The sequence below is a fragment of the Maylandia zebra genome, linkage group LG15, assembly GCF_041146795.1.
Source record: "Maylandia zebra isolate NMK-2024a linkage group LG15, Mzebra_GT3a, whole genome shotgun sequence".
NCBI classification, from domain to species: Eukaryota; Metazoa; Chordata; class Actinopteri; order Cichliformes; family Cichlidae; genus Maylandia; species Maylandia zebra.
The window spans coordinates 7,208,906-7,224,518 of NC_135181.1; the positions used below are offsets into that span (position 1 = coordinate 7,208,906).

General features: G+C 40.3%; 2 protein-coding genes across 10 annotated transcripts in view; both read right to left on the reverse strand.

Moving 5' to 3' along the window:
* The window catches only part of snap91b (synaptosome associated protein 91b), a 30,511-nt gene that overhangs the window by 4,524 nt on the left and 10,374 nt on the right, over positions 1–15,613 (reverse strand). For 7 of the 9 annotated variants that reach the window (XR_013093101.1, XR_013093102.1, XR_013093103.1 and 4 more), the window contains exons 3-17: positions 15,110–15,252; positions 14,563–14,638; positions 12,686–12,788; positions 12,445–12,538; positions 12,221–12,332; positions 11,994–12,100; positions 11,840–11,881; positions 11,252–11,325; positions 10,497–10,509; positions 10,271–10,404; positions 9,630–9,703; positions 9,409–9,423; positions 8,635–8,805; positions 6,222–6,320; positions 2,095–2,169 (exon numbers count right to left, since the gene is read on the reverse strand). Coding sequence is in view for 6 of the 9 variants with exons in the window: in XM_004541993.4 (XP_004542050.2) it covers positions 2,095–2,169; positions 6,222–6,320; positions 8,635–8,805; positions 9,409–9,423; positions 9,630–9,703; positions 10,271–10,404; positions 10,497–10,509; positions 11,252–11,325; positions 11,840–11,881; positions 11,994–12,100; positions 12,221–12,332; positions 12,445–12,538; positions 12,686–12,788; positions 14,563–14,638; positions 15,110–15,252 (1,332 nt within the window). In the remaining 3 variants the exon portion in view is untranslated. The other 2 variants (XM_076873781.1, XM_076873782.1) reach the window with 2 other exon arrangements.
* On the reverse strand, positions 2,166–6,215 carry LOC101475104 (uncharacterized). The gene is made up of 3 exons (XM_076873784.1): positions 3,538–6,215; positions 2,817–2,903; positions 2,166–2,296 (listed from the first exon to the last, which is right to left on the reverse strand). The coding sequence occupies exons 1-3, from the start codon at positions 3,728–3,730 to the stop codon at positions 2,292–2,294; spliced, it is 285 nt and encodes a 94-aa protein (XP_076729899.1). The 5' UTR covers positions 3,731–6,215; the 3' UTR covers positions 2,166–2,291.

Consider the following 15,613-nt stretch of genomic DNA (forward strand, 5'->3'; position numbering starts at 1 on the left):
AGCATTGAAATGTAACCTACTGAGGAAGAGTTGGTTCATTTAAAATACGACATATGGTTTCTTTTTGGAAAATACTAAATCTTAGTGAATTTCAATCATGTGAAATAGAATATAACATAAAACCATCGAATATATGACTCAGGAGACATCTGTTATGATCAATTGCAGTAAGATAAAGAACTTTAAAAGTACATATATATGTGGGACAGATATAAACCTGAGCTTGCTTCTGCATAGCATCAAACATGATGTCAAGAATGCGACCGTTAATGTAGTTTTCCCATGAGTTTGTGACTGCTGCAGAAACTGGCATGAGGGCAGAAGCACTGAAGCTAGAATGAAGCTGGGTTAAATGCTAAAGAAGTACTGAATAATAACTGCTACTTCACACAGTCCTCATAACCGTCAAGCATCTGGTGTTTCAGGAGAAAGTGCAGCTGAGCTTGCCTTGCACCACCGCAATGCAGTGCACTGTGGGAAATTAGCGTGTTAAAGAGCAAGGGGACTCACCCAATCAAATGGCAGGAAGCAAGAAATGAGCCAGCCCAAGAGCCAGATGAAGAAAGAGAGCGAGGGAGAGAGAAAGAGAGGAGAGTAAAAAAAAAAAGCACAGATGCCAAAGAGAGAGGGGGGAAAATGCAATGAGGTTTCAATAGAGTGTTTTTTTTCTAAGGAGGTTATTGTATGGTTGATAGAAAGGAAGGAAAAGAGAAAGAGTTAAGCCTTAAAGCAGAAGTATTGCAGACCATTAGTTATATAATATGAGACCAGCAGCACAAAAGGAGAGGACCAGGAACCACATAAGCAGGGATCAAGTATTGAAAGGTGAGAAAGATTGGAGGATTTTCCGAAGAATATAAGTCGTCATAAGCAAAATGTGATGCTGTTATCATGAAACTGAAGCAAAAACCAAGCCAGCAGAAACATGCACCATTTTGTGTGGCACAAACAGTGTTGATGTATGTTGCTCTTAAAAGTTAATAAATACAATCCAAAGAGAAGCTGCTGACAGCAAACCATTTCATTAACCATTACCAAAGTTAATAGAAACAGTAAGTGATACATCCACTGACACGAAACAGCTAGTCTGGCAAGCAAACCGATTTTAAGATTATCAAAGAAAGTGTTAGTAAAATATTGTAAAGTGATATTATGGTATTAGCAAGACAACAACAAGGAATCATGAGTGTTATTACAAGATGAACAGCTGTAGCCATGGATGAATGATCAGGTTAGGGCCTCTGAGCTAAGCAGAAACCCCAACCTATTCTTTTTTGGACAGGGCATCCAGGGCCCAAAAGACAGGAGAAGCAAGGTCGATAGATCTATTAACACATAAAAGTTCCACAATATGTTTAAGTCATGTTAACTCATCAACCAAAGCCTTACTGTATTCAAACAATATATTATTACTAATATTATGAATCAAATCCTTTTGTGCTGTCTGTCATTTGCAGAACATGCATGTGAACCTGTTGATGTCAAGTATGCAACTGTTTTTGTTTTTGGCAAGTGTCAGAAAAAAAACAGAGTAGCTCCTCTGTTTAGCAAGCCAAAGCAAAAAAAAAAGTGGTCCTTAAAAGAGGAAGGAGAGTAGAGGGGAGGACTTTGGACTTAAGGAACTTGAGCAGCACTGACTTTGCTGAGAGCATGGTCTGAAAGGTGAAGTTCTGATGAGTGAGTAGTTTGTTACCGCATATATATTAATAATATAGACTCATATTTGGAGCGCATGAGTCCATCATTGAAATAATTGTTGAGTGGGGAATTCTATAAATGAGCGTGCTTGTTCGGTACCATGACGCCATCCAGTCAGTCTGTGAGGACCTCTGGTTAATGTTCTCTCTTTTATTCCACGCTTACAGACTTTACAAAACAATACCATCAGTCTATTTCCACTTTAAACTCGACAAAAACAAACCTTAATACAGAGGCTTTAGCTCAGGAGCCTCCAGACCTGTGCTCATAATATCTGTTATGAAATCCATCCATGACCACAATACATGCAGTGAGAGGGAACTATTTCATACAAACATGATGATATAACCTTCACTGATCACATTCAGGTTGGCACTTCCACATCTGAGGATTTACCTGACATCAGTTCAGCACCGGGGGCAACAGGAGCAGGGGCAGCAGCAGCAGCTGGGGCATCTCCTCCTGTAGGCTCTGGCAGGTCAACCAAAAAACATAAACACAGTCCACCATTCATTCCATGACAGGGTCGCAGTGGGTCGAGCCATTTCCATCGCAGCATTAAGGCAAAGAAGGGGAACAATCAGCCTTCAGCTTCACACTATTAATGTCAGACAAAATGCTTAGAGTTAGAAAAGAGGGCTTGAAAGCATGAGCGCAGGATTTTCGATTTCAGAAAATGAAAACATCACACACACATACTGCTTATAAAAATGGCCTTTTCACATGTAACACTCAGATATACACAGCAAGGAATTTTAGTTGTTAGATTTGGGCTCATAATCCTATTTTTCTAGAGGATAAATGAGAGCAAGTATAATTGTGCTGAAGTAGTGTAGCCACTTTTAGTTTAACAGAAAGAAAATCTTGAGCCAGAGTCATTATTAGCAGTTGATAAATACTTTGACTCATCTCAGCTATCTGTGTGCGAATCTCCAATAATGTATCCACCCACATGAATAACAAAAACAAAATATACAGCAGCAACAATCGCAATAGCTATGATCATAAAGGAGAAAACCTGATGGTTTCAAAATCACTTGTTTCATTTTATGTCCTTCGCTTCCTCAGCGTGAACAAGAGAGGCAGAGTGAGGGGAGGCGGTCATGTGAGTTACCCACCACCAAACAGATTCATGATGGCTCCTGTGTCAATTTTGGATGGGGGTGCTGAGGAGAGGATGGGGGCAGAGGAGCTGAACACATCCGCTGGAGGAGGCAAGGTGGAGATTATGTTTTTAGACCCCAAACACGCACAAATACACACTAAACACACACACACACAGAAACTATTCATTATAATGCACAGTGCGCTTTTATCAAGTTCAGTTTCAGTGCACGCAGTACATGCCGGAATAAGAAAAGAGGTAAGTGTCATTCACTAAATGCTTCAGACAGCTCAGTGGCTTTCAGCTGACCCATAACAGAGCAATCTCATTTCCTTCTTTTCTTCCCTGATCAAAGCCAAGGACAAAGCTGAAAAACACAAACAGCAAGACAGGATATGAGAGTAAGAGCACGCGCAAGATGGCAGATTGAGTGCAAAAGGGTACCTGCTGAAAACAAGTCAGCACTGGGAGCGAGGTCTGTTTTGGAGAAGCTCGTGTCTGGCATGGAGTCAAAGATATCTACAAATACATGCGCACCCAAGACAGGAATATTAAAAAGCTCAAACTCTTTCAACTGGAGAGGCAAAGCTGCAAACATGTGCACATTTTCCCTCATAAAAATAATGACAAAAAAAATGGCAAACAGCCTCAAATCAGAGTCAAGAAGACACCAGCCTGCCTCAGTATGATGCGATAGTTACTAATGCCGGATCACACAAATCTCCAATGTTTACCACTGAAAAGGTCAATCCCAGGGCTGGTGGTGCTGGCGGCAATAGGAGCTGAAATGGTTGCAGTGGTGGTGATGGTGTTGGATGAGGAGGTGAAGAGCGGTGAAGGGGAATGGGAAGGGGAGGGCTGGGGCACACCCGAGCTAAAACAGGCATCCAGGGAACTAGCCGGGTTATTGCTCTCCACTGACATCATGCCGAAAAGGTCTAGACCTGAAGACGCTGCGTTGGTGCTACCATCTGAGGGAGCAAAGGGGTCTTTTGGGAAGAAATGGGGGGTGTTGGGGGTAGGAAAGAAATGTAAAACATTGAGAGAAGGGGAATGTTAGACATTGACTTTGATACAAAAGAGAGCAGACATATGGCACTGAGCAAAGGTTTAGGTCAATTCTAGACATTAGATATCTGGTCCCCCGCAGAGGCCTGATCCCAATATCAATGCGTCAGTCTGTCTTTACACAAAAAGACAGTGAAAAGTGAGAGACAGGCTGACACAGAAAAACTGCAGCAAGTGCTTCAAGATGCTTTGAAAAATGTTCCTTTGAGAACTGGTGCTGCATCAAAGAAAAAGTGCAAGCACAACAATTACTGATTTGAGGGTGAACTTATGAAGCTACTCACTGCATTATTTTTCAACATTTTTGCACAATACTGTATGTTTTATGTAACGGTTACAGGAGTACCGCAATAACCACAAGAAGGAGGTCAGAGAAATGGAAAACATCAGATGGGAATGATAGGAGGTGAAAATGTGCAGAGCTCCAACATACTCCTGCTGTCAGTCGTAACAGTTACAGCTATAAATAGCATCTGTGATGGGAGAGAAAATGACAAACAACTGGAGCGGATATTAAATCCTTTCACAGTCCATAACGTTAGGAACTTCAAATAAAACCAGGCAGTCTTCTCCATAACAGAAAGTCTAAAGTTTTCTTGTGATGACAAAAGACAAGCATGAATATTCTTGCTCTTGAACGCCACTAACAAGATTTCCCTTCCATACCCAAGCAGTAATGATGAATGAATCCATACTACCTGCACAAAGACGTGAGTTTAAACCCTCATTAACCTTTACACATTCACAACCACAGGCATCTACATCTTTCTCTGTAAAGTTATAACATTTTCTTCTTTCACAGTCATAATAAAAGAAATACAAAAACAACATAACAAGCAATATATTCCATTAAAGTCCTGTATTTTAACAACTCTTTGTTGTGCCCATGTTATCTCCATGTTCTGAGTTCAAACTACGGAAATGCACAGAAGTCGAAAGAATACCTTCCTAACTAGGAAAATAAAGTATGTAAGTAAAATATAGTAATTATTGATGAGAAACTCTGACTCACACAATTGCATTCTTCTACTGTGACACTATCGAGAGTGTGCTGGTGCACGCCATCCCTGTGTGGTACGCTGGTTGCACAACAGCTGACAAGAAGAGACTACAGAGGGTCATCAGAACTGCAGAGAAGGTGATCGGCTGTCCACTCCCCTCCCTGGACTTAATTGGCAGCTCAAGATGTCTCTCCAGAGCCAGGGCAATTATAAAGGACCACCTCCATCCTAGCCACCACCTCTTCAACATCCTGCCCTCTGGAAAAAGGCTCAGATCCATCAGGTGCAAAACCAACAGACTAAAGAACGCCTCTGTCAGTGCGCCCCAGGGTGGCTGTGGCTACAATGTAGCTTGCCATCACCAGTGTGTGAATGTGTGTGTGAATGGGTGGATGACAGGTTGTGTAAAGCGCTTTGGGGTCCTTAGGGACTAGAAAAGCGCTATACAAATACAGGCCATTTACCATTTACCATTCTTCCCGTGGGCTGTCAGAACTCTTAATGCAAACTAAGAGTGTGTAAAGACTTCCCCAAGACATCCACCCTGACACTGCTGTTGATCATCTATGTGCAATATCTCAGTCTTTCCATGTTCTGTGCAATATTTTTGGCTCATGTGCAATTATTTTGGTCCCAGTCTGTTTCAATGTTTCCTACACATACACCATGTATATAGTTCCACTCACATATGTATACATGTACACTGTTTTTATTTTATTTTATTCTATTTATTTAATTATTTATTTCTTTTCCGCCTTCGTTGTATATTGGTTTCTCTTCTTCTTACTTTATCACCTTTGTGGTTCAGCTACCCAATTTCGCTGTGCAAGAAACTGCACAATGACAAGAAAAAGCTCTAAGTCTCTAAGTCTAAGTCTCTAAATAAATATGCGCATTTTGAAAAGTTACAGGAGAAAATATAAAGCCACGATAGCGTGACTCAACGTACACAAACAAAAGCTAGCATTATTTTTTAATAGTTACACCTGTACCTTTTCTACTGTGAGTAGGTTTTTTATTACTCTGTGTAATTAAAAAAAACAAAAAAACAACAACTTTGAAACAATTGGTTTTTATTTTAGATAGCTGTAGCTGTTGAAGCCAGCAAATCTCTAAAGCTAATTAAGCTAATATTAGCATCACAAATTAGCTCACAGCTTCTTTCCTGTTGAGGTTTTGAGTTTTTAGCTAACTTGCTTTGCTGTGTTGTTTGTATGTTTTCATGCAGAAAACATGTAAAGAAAGAATTGCTTAACTGCATGTTTTTTGTTGTTGTTGCTTTCTCATGTATGCCACTGGCTGACACACATACACACTCTCTCTCACACAGACAGATGTTGGTCACCCACCAGTTCCAGCGTTGGCAGCTGGGGTGGATGTAGCAGCAGCCCCACCTTCAGCTGCTCCTGCGGAGGCCTCAGCGGCAGGAGCAGGACTTGCGAAGGCTTCTGCAAAACCCCAGGAGAGGACAGAAACGCGGAGAGAGACAGATGAAGAAATAAGGATAAAAAAGAGAGAGTCAAAAAGCCAGAGGAAAACAAGACTATTAAGAAAAAAGAACATAAGATTAAAGCGTTTAAGTTGCAGAAGCATTTTTAAGCTGTTTTCAGCTTTTAGAAACAGCAGCGTACAGAACTGTTATGTGACATCAATGACTGACAGGTGAATGAGCAAATGGGAATACAGACAGGAGGCATTACAGCAAGGATTAATCTAGTGCACAAAGAGCCGAATAAGCCAGGACTCTACAAGTGTTACAGCTGCCATCTGTAGCTGTAGACATGTGACAGGGTTTGATAGAATTGCTTTTCAGAGATCAAAGAAAAGCATTACGGCCTATCAAACAGGACGCATGAGTGCAGCAGTGTATATACAAGCCAAAAGTGAACATGTGGTGAGTATGTGGAGAATATCTGTAGAAATATTAAGTCTAAATCTGATTGTACATTTTGTATGGATTAAAATAATGTGATTGCTTTCCCAAAAAAGCACATCACATAAAACTGCGTACCACCGATAAACGATTAAAACACAACTCATCACTAAACTGCTTGTTAGTCATTCTTATTATCATATTAGCTAGTTCATTCATTTAAATTCTATATTGAGATATTTTTCACATCAGAATTTCACTTTTAGTAATTTAAATAATGACACTTTTCATGACACTAAAGCATTGTTACTGCCCACATAGTTACACACTTTACCCAAGTAAATTTCTTCCAAGAAGGAGCAACCCTGAATGGTGACAAGATTTCATGTACCTCTCCAAATCTGATCAATTCCGCTCATAACATTTTGAAACAAAAGTTGTAATTGCAGTACTGTACTTAGCTGCGGTGTGCTGTGGAAATAACAGCTCATGGATAATTCAGACCACCCTGTGCACCACTTAGTGCACAGTACTTTTAGTAATAGACTGATTTTTTGTTTGTTGCTACATGATCAGACACAGGAAATCTTTTATACTACACGTTAGCCACTATACCACTCTCTGTAATACAGTAGATTATTATTATGTCACGGAGCACAGGAAAAGCAAGCCAACGGTCCAGAACTACAATCCTGGCTGTGCACAAATTCAGCCAAGCAATGAACTGATCAAGAACAACTGGCATGCAACATCTCTCAAAGCTATGCTAGAATGATAGTTTATTGAACAGGGTTTGATGCATCAACTGCAAATTAACAATGCCCTATTTTGCCCCCAAATCTTTATCTAGCAAACCTTTCAACTATGATGAGAAAAACCCCACTCAGCACAGCCACGCATGCCTGGGAGTGGAACCTAACCAGTCAGCCGGCTTTTTTGTCTTTGGCCTGTGGTGGTAACGCTGTCTGGATTTACAGTTTCTTGTAAATCTTGTAGAGTTTCTATCAGAAGAAACTTTGCAATCTTCACCTTGTAGTTAGACCCTTCATGTTCACCCAATATGTGTTCCTGTCACTAATGTGCACACTCTGTGAGCCCAAAGCAAGAGGCACACCTATTGAGTCTCCTCACTAAGAAACACTTTTAATAACCCTGCTGAAGTATAGACAGTGATAAGTTACAGATTAATCTTGTGAAATAAGTCAGCATTGCTGCAGGGTAGCTGATAGTTCCCCCAACTCTACCCTCACATGACAATGAATAGCGTCACAAGAAAACGAACATAGTAACCTCCAAAATGGCAAACCCTAGTTCACAAACCATCTTTTCTACACAACCTGCATGGAAGCATTTCTTTCTTTTCACCTTCTTTTAACGCTGAGTAATATCAATGCCGGCCAAAATTACGATCAGCATCTTGTTAATAAATTGATGTTTTTAGGGCATCAACGTCAAAAAGATGCTAACAGAGGCAGGGACTACTACACTGTCATGAACTGTGGCATTAGGAAATGAAAAGTGAAAATTCATGTGATAAGTTTTTCTAAACATTGAGTAGCATTGTAAGCTATTAAGTGTATATATTTTGACATGGTTAATCCATAATCAAATGTATTTAGTCTGTTTAAATATAACTAAATAATGCGGGGCTATAATTTTAAGGCAGTTGATAGGGATGTGCATCAATCCAGTACGCAGTGAAAGTTTTTGATGATACAACTTTGCTTGCAGTGGACAGACAACAACTGCCATAATTCAGCAAAGTTCTGTCTACATACTGTACGTGTTTGAGCATGCAGTCGTCTGTGTTATCATATCGTGTGATGGGTTTTACAGTTGAGCTTCCCAGAGTGATTCCTTCGTAGAGAATTTTCTGGAAGCCCACTGACCTCCCAACAGATCCACATTGGCGGCGCCAGGGGAGGTGGCAGCTGCTGTGCTAGTGGGAGGAGCTAGAGAGACTCCAGGTTCTGCTGCTGCAGGAGTGGGCGATGCCGCTGCAAGGGAGGGGGTGGGCTCAGCTGCGAGGGTGGGTTCAGATAGCAAGGAATCGCCCATTTCTTCCAGTACCATCAGGGGTGTTTGAAATCCCCATAGAAAGGAGGCAAAATAAACCACAAAAGAGGAACCAAAATAGCCAGTGGAGTCACCGTTGTGAGAGTGAAGAAAAAAAAAAGCCAAAAGAAAGGTCAATCCAAATAAAGCCCAATAAAGATCATTTAGAAGTGGCCAAAAAAAAGAAGAAGAAAAACCCGTATTTTTAAACAAATTAAAAGTCGCCAAATGATCCAGCATTGTCCAGTCATAACCAAGAAATAGATATTAAAAAGCAATCAACCAAAATAGCCCCCATTATAAACCAAAAACAGACAATGGAGTATGTGGAGGGAGGGGAGGGAGAAGGCAGAGAGAAACAAAGAGAGTACTCAGACTAAGAGAACAGCTTGAGGAGACAAACAGGGAAGTAACCATGTGACACTGCTGCAATGTTGTCTATTTTTATATTTTCTAAATAGAGAAACAATATATTGCCTCCAGGTTGCTTCAATTTCATATTACAGCAAGAAAACCAGGAAAATCAAGGCAACCTGGAGGAGGTTTTACGAATGGACTAGTCTGGACCAGATCCTACAGGTGAAGTAAAGAGGAGGAGTTGCACTCACCTGATCCAAGAAGATCTACGGAGGCAGAAAACAAAGAAACAGGGAGAAGATATGTCTTGTTCTGGGGATTTGATTTGATTCTCTAGTCAACTCCAATGAAAATAGACTGTTACGTGTTCACTAAAAGGACTAGATTACCTGTCGTTCTTTCTAACAATGACTGCGACGAAAACCATGTGCATGATACCAGCAGCTGTTCTAAAGGAAGGAGGGCCACTTACCTCCCCAAGATGTGGGGGCAGCTGATGGTGCTGAAGGGCCAGTAGAGGCCAGTGGATCCAGATCTAGCAATGAACTGGAAGATGATAAAGTTTTAACCACACTTTTCTGAGTGAAAATTTTCTGCTGCACATGATCAATAGTTTACTTGCACTTAATCAGCTGGGTGAGGTTAAAATAGCACTGTTGGAGTGACATTTTGTTACCTAGCACTAAAAAAAGTGGAGACAACATCGTGGGAAATGTCTTGCTTCTGAGATCATTTACCCATCATCCAAATTATACATGTGAACTAAATGAAATTATAAACTAAACTGGGCAAGCAGACACCAAAAAATCACAATTCGTGATTTCTGTCTGTCTGTTAAAATTCTGTCATTCCCAATCACTTCCACTGACTGGAAGCTGACTGTGGAATATTTCATAGAGAGGAAATTTCACACTGGACATGTTGCACGGGTGGCATCGTATCATGGTACCATGCTGGAATTGGATTGATCAATTCTGATGGGTGGTGATTACTTTTGGCAATACTGACAATACAGATACACTGTAAGTATATGGTATTTTATAGATGTTAACAAAATCCAATGTTTTTTGAAAGGTTGCATTGGCGGGGTATTTACTAGAAATAGGAACCTACTCTTCAGCCGGTTCAGGAGCAGCTGAAGCAGCAGCGCTGCCAGCACTGTCCCCAGGAGGAGGCTGCAATGTGGGAACAGCATTTGAAGATTTGGCTGGAGTTGACGTTGGAGACACATTGTTTGTAGGAGATCCCTGGAAAGTAGACAGACAAGCCCCCTTTCAGTGCTGATTCACAATATAAAAGGCTAAAGAAAAAAACAGACTACTTTAAATGTGCATCTTACCTTTGTTGGAGACCTGAAAGTGGAAGAAAAAGAGGAGGTATAAGTGATGTGCTTAAAACAAACTGCTTGACAAAAGCTCAATTTTACAGATCATTTTAAACTCAATATCGGGGATTCAAACAAACATTTAAGATAGACTGCATCATATGTGATCATATGAAGAGTTAATTTCCAAAGTACCATAATATATAATCAAGTATGAAAACAAGAATAAAATCCAGCCCATAAGATTTGTTAAATCAGTCTGATTTTGCCAGCTTTTATTTCATTTTCAGTTTGACTTGGGAATGAAACCCTTCATATAGCGATTCACATTGCATATTAGCGTATGACAGTACACATGTGGTGACCTGCTGTTTACCAAAACATGTGTCTCCCAGAGGTCACGCATGTAATCACACCGACACACACATTTCCACGTGTGAACTATTCGATTGATCCAGTTCATAATTCACATGTGAATAATGTGCCCATTTATTACCTGGGGGAGGGTGGGGCGAGAGGTGGGACAGTAAATACATCTAAATAATTAGTAAACTGCAAACGAAACATAACACATATGCTCACCCTTCACTGGTGTTTCCAAATCAACGTAAAGGAGAGTAAAAGAGAGGAGGGGTTAAAGGAAACTGTAGAAATACAAAACCTGTTTCTACCAATATTTCTATTGGCTACTCGTGAAAACAAAAGCGGGAGATAGAAAGAGTTATCCTAATGTTTTTACTATGACGTTGCAAAGAAATGTTACGTCTTACCCCTTCTTTCCACCTTTTATATCCTCCAGGCCATTCATGTGGGTTTCCAGAGATTCTAGGATACTGCTGGGAGCCTGAGCAGAACAAAGAAATTTCAAACTGTAATCACAACTCCACACAAATCTTAAATCATCTCCTCAGATACATTCCAGCCGAGGTTTAATCACCAGAAACAAGAGTGAGAGAAAATCCCACCGCATTAGTCACATGCATGTGTCTATGCACACACAAACACAAGAGTGATTTGTGTGTTTTGTGTGACTTGTTTGTCAAATTAAAGAAAGGTCAACGTGCCAACACTTCATCCTGTAAACAGGCACTCAGCCAAAATAACCCCTTTGTTTCTGTGGTTACCGGTTCCTCGAGAGGTTTAAAGGGGCAGTCCTCGTCATCCGAGTCTGCTAGATCCACCACTACCCCTGGGTGGAGACACTGGGTGGGGAGATGGTGGTGGGTGAGACATGGGCTTCTGTGTATGCATGTGTGTGTGAGAGGAGATGGATGGTATTCATATGCATTATATATTCTTGATCCCATCGCTTGCAAAGTGGGATTAAAAAACCCTGAGAGCTGTGATATGTAACTTACATAGTTGATGTCGGGAATGTCATTTTTGTCAACTCCAACTGTCTGTTAAAGAAAATAAATATATATATATATAAAAAACAATATTATCACACTGCACAGACTCAGTTTTTACAGTCACTATGTGAGTCAAAAGAAAAAGGACTGCTGAGGCTACCTCAGCCAGCTTCATGAATTCTCCAATCTTTGTCACCCTGGTCAGGAAACGCTTGTAGATCTCCAAGGCCTCCTTGCATTCACTCTTCTTCATTTTGAAGAATTTCTCTACACACAAAAACAAGAGGTTTGCTGACTGACAAACACCTTGTCCATCTTTTTTGATTATCATCGGTGAAATGAACAAAAAAAACCCTGCAATCTATTCACTTTAAGTGGACTACTAACCTAATAGGTTGATGATCCCATCATTGTAGGATGCAAACAGTTTCACCAAGTCCTTGAAGAGAAGCAGAAATGCAGCATTGATGATCCCATTGTTCAGCTCCTTGGGATGAACCTGAGAGGAGACAGGACAGAGATAAGTAGGGCTGTCTGAGGTTCTGTTCATCCAAATAAATAAAGAAGAAGAAAAAGAGCGAAAAAGTGTGCAAATCAAAGCAAAGACGCACATCAAACTCCAGGAGTGTGTCAATCTGTGTCTGCAGAACAGGCATGCCTTTCAGCAGCTTCTCAGTAGTCATGGTTCTCATCACTCCATCAGCGCTGAGGTAACACAACAGAGAGAGTATTTTACACAAAAGAAGAGCCACAGGTTTTAACCACACACTAAGTAAAAGCATGTAAAAGAAAATGCTAATGGCCAAACAAGTGTTGCTATGAGCAACTGCATGCACACCGTGTTTACCGTACCCTTTCTTGACTCTGGTGAAGTCAAATGCCATCTGGCGGTAAGCGAAGGCTTTCTCATTCAGGTATCGTCCATACCGCCTGATGAATGTAGACATGTCATAGCCTACACAAAATGAAATCAAAATTAAATGATTGTTGAACAAAAAGCTAATAGGCTTCTTGCTGTCTGCTCGTATTTGTTTCTTGATTATTTCTATTATTTGTCATTTGTTTCTCAACAGCTCACTTCATGCATTGATCTCTTTTTGTCCTAGTGGGAAAATATTTTTTAGAACCTGCAGTAAACAGCTGGTCACTGAATGGTCACTGACCATGGAGACGCTTACAAAGGTTTTGGCAAGGAACCTGTACAGTGTCGATCTGAATGAGCTGCCTCTCGACAAGCTCAGTGAACAAAAACAGAAGATATGTCAAATAGACATATCTTCTTTAAATTTAACAAGTCTGACTTTTGAGCTTTTTTCCTCTAATAAAGGAGGTCAGAGGAATTTCAGTCAATATAACAGGAAGCACAATTTCCCCGTGTGTAGCTGAGATAGTTTGGTCCATAATTTGCTGAACACACAATTTTGTAGCCTCTGTACATTACCACAGTGGTAATGTACCACATCAAACAAAAAATATTTTTATGTAGCCCCCATTTGCAGAGGCTAAAATGAATCTGCCAATTCAAGTGAGACCTGTCATCTTATTATTTCATGACAAATGAAGTCACAAGACACAATATTTGATATAATAAGGTTTCATAGCTTTTCACTGTAATTTTAAGAGCCCAAAGGGATGTCAGTGCAAGTGAGCGAGGTCGTCATTTGGCTAAAAATACACCTTTGTGAGGGCCAAATCAGTGATCTGGTACATTCTTAAAAGGAAAAAATGCATTGGCCAGTTAAGCAACTCTAAAAGGTCCGAAATACATCAGAAGACAACAAAATGCATGATGACAGCATTTTTTCCATAGTTAAGAAAAAGGACACTCTTAAGAAAGTAGACATATCATTATCAAGAGATGCATTCATGAATGGAAGATGGCTTATAACAAGGTGCAAATCACTGGTTTCACTCAAAAACAGAAAGGCCAGAATTAGATTTTCAGGACTGGATAATGACCCAAAATACAAAAGCAATGCAACAGTTTGTCGAGGAAAAAAATAAAATATTCTTCAAAGGATCACCTGATTTTTCAGTTATTGAATAAAACCGTACATGGAAAGACCCTGCAATAAAGGTGGCTGCAGTAAAGGCTTAGCAGCCACCTTGCAATGGAACAAATACAGCATTAGGTGATGTCCATGGGTTCTAAACTTCAGCAACCATAAACTGGGAAGGATTTCCATCCAAGTATTAAAAACAGTCCTTATATTTAAAATTATGTTAGTTTGTCCAATTCATTTTAAATCTCTGAAAATGGGGGAGCTGTGTATTTAAAGGGCTGTAATTCTTCAAGTCTGTACTTCACTTAGATTGTCTGGTTGTGTACAGAGATGAAACTACAAAAATTCTATCCTTGTCCAACAAATTATGGATCTCATTAGTTGACACCGATTAAGTCCAAGCGAAAGGTGGAGCAGGAAAGGAGGTGGTTTGAAAAGCGTGCAACAAATTAAACAACACCCTAGATTGAATGTATATATGGAAGGGTAGCGGCTGATCCATCAGCACTGAGATCGGCTGCTGGGATTGTAGCTGATATGTGATATTTGTTATTTTCCTGTTAGTTCCTATTTTTCCTAACTTTATGTAGGTTCTTCTCTAAAATCTGTAACCTAAGGAGCAAAGGATGAGAAAGTTCAGTAATGTGCGGTTATTATCAGATTATCCATTTACAAAGAACGATACACAACGACACAAAGGGAGGATATTACAGTTGATCACATTACCATGAGATCCGGTTTTGTCAATAAAGTTGCTGAGGTTGAACAAGGATGTCCTGGATGCCAAGTACTGAATGAACCTCTGAGAAAGAGAAAGAAAACCCAGTGAACATTCCTGTAGAAGTCAAAGCTGAAAACTACAGCCAACAACACAGCATTGACATCTTTAGTAAGGGTTTTCTTTGTTGTGCTTTTCAAGCTTTTATTCCATTATTTAATAGCTTTTACAGGAGTAATGCACAGTGGACCCATTCCACTAACTTGTGGTCAAAGCCTCTATTTATTTGTGAAACATCAGGCTTCCTGCAAATGCCTTGAAAGACCAATTTCAGCTCTCTAAAGTGGTAACTTCACACCACACCAGACATTTATTATTTATTTCAAAGGGGTGGCTGTTTTTGTCAGCAATTAGAAAAAAAAACTTTACTATATTAAAGTATACTATAATATATACTATTCAGCATTTCTATTGATCTTTTATCCTGATTAGAAGAGATTCAAGCTTAAACCAAACTGCTTCACATGTTAAATGGTCTATTTACTGTTCACTAACCTCATTGCCATAGACACACATGTGGTGTGTGGTGACGAGGGCCTTGAAGACGACCACCCAGCTGGCGTTGGTGGATCGCTCAAACAGTGTGTCAGCCATCTGAGGGATGTTCACGTTGGTGGTATTGGTGGCTGACACCAGGTCTGCAACACAGCAACAAAGAGTTCTACTCATCTGTCAAAGGTTCTCTCACAGAGTGCTTTAACCTTGTGGTAACTTTAAACAGCTTATTGTCGTCTTCTTCTTCTTCTTTTAACTACAGTGGATTGCCTGTCTCCATCTCACCCCATCACTTACATCCGCTTCTGTCATGCAAAGAATCTGCATGCTTTCCTTTACTACATCTAAGGGTCTTCTCTGTGGTATTCTTCTTTTCCTCCTGACTGACAGCTCCATATTCAACAGCATGCCTCCACCTCTCTAGGCTCTCTGCTTTGATGAAAACCAACCCCACCTTCAATCGATCTGTCACTTCTACCTTACACCTCACTACTGTCTCACTGT

Excerpts from the sequence above, each read along its gene's own strand:
- LOC101475104 (XM_076873784.1), bottom strand. The coding sequence starts at position 3,730 with ATGATGTCAGTGGAGAGCAATAACCCGGCTAGTTCCCTGGATGCCTGT. Across the intron at positions 2,904-3,537 it reads TGGGATTGACCTTTTCAGTG|CGGATGTGTTCAGCTCCTCT; the intron begins GTAAACATTGGA and ends TGCCTCCTCCAG.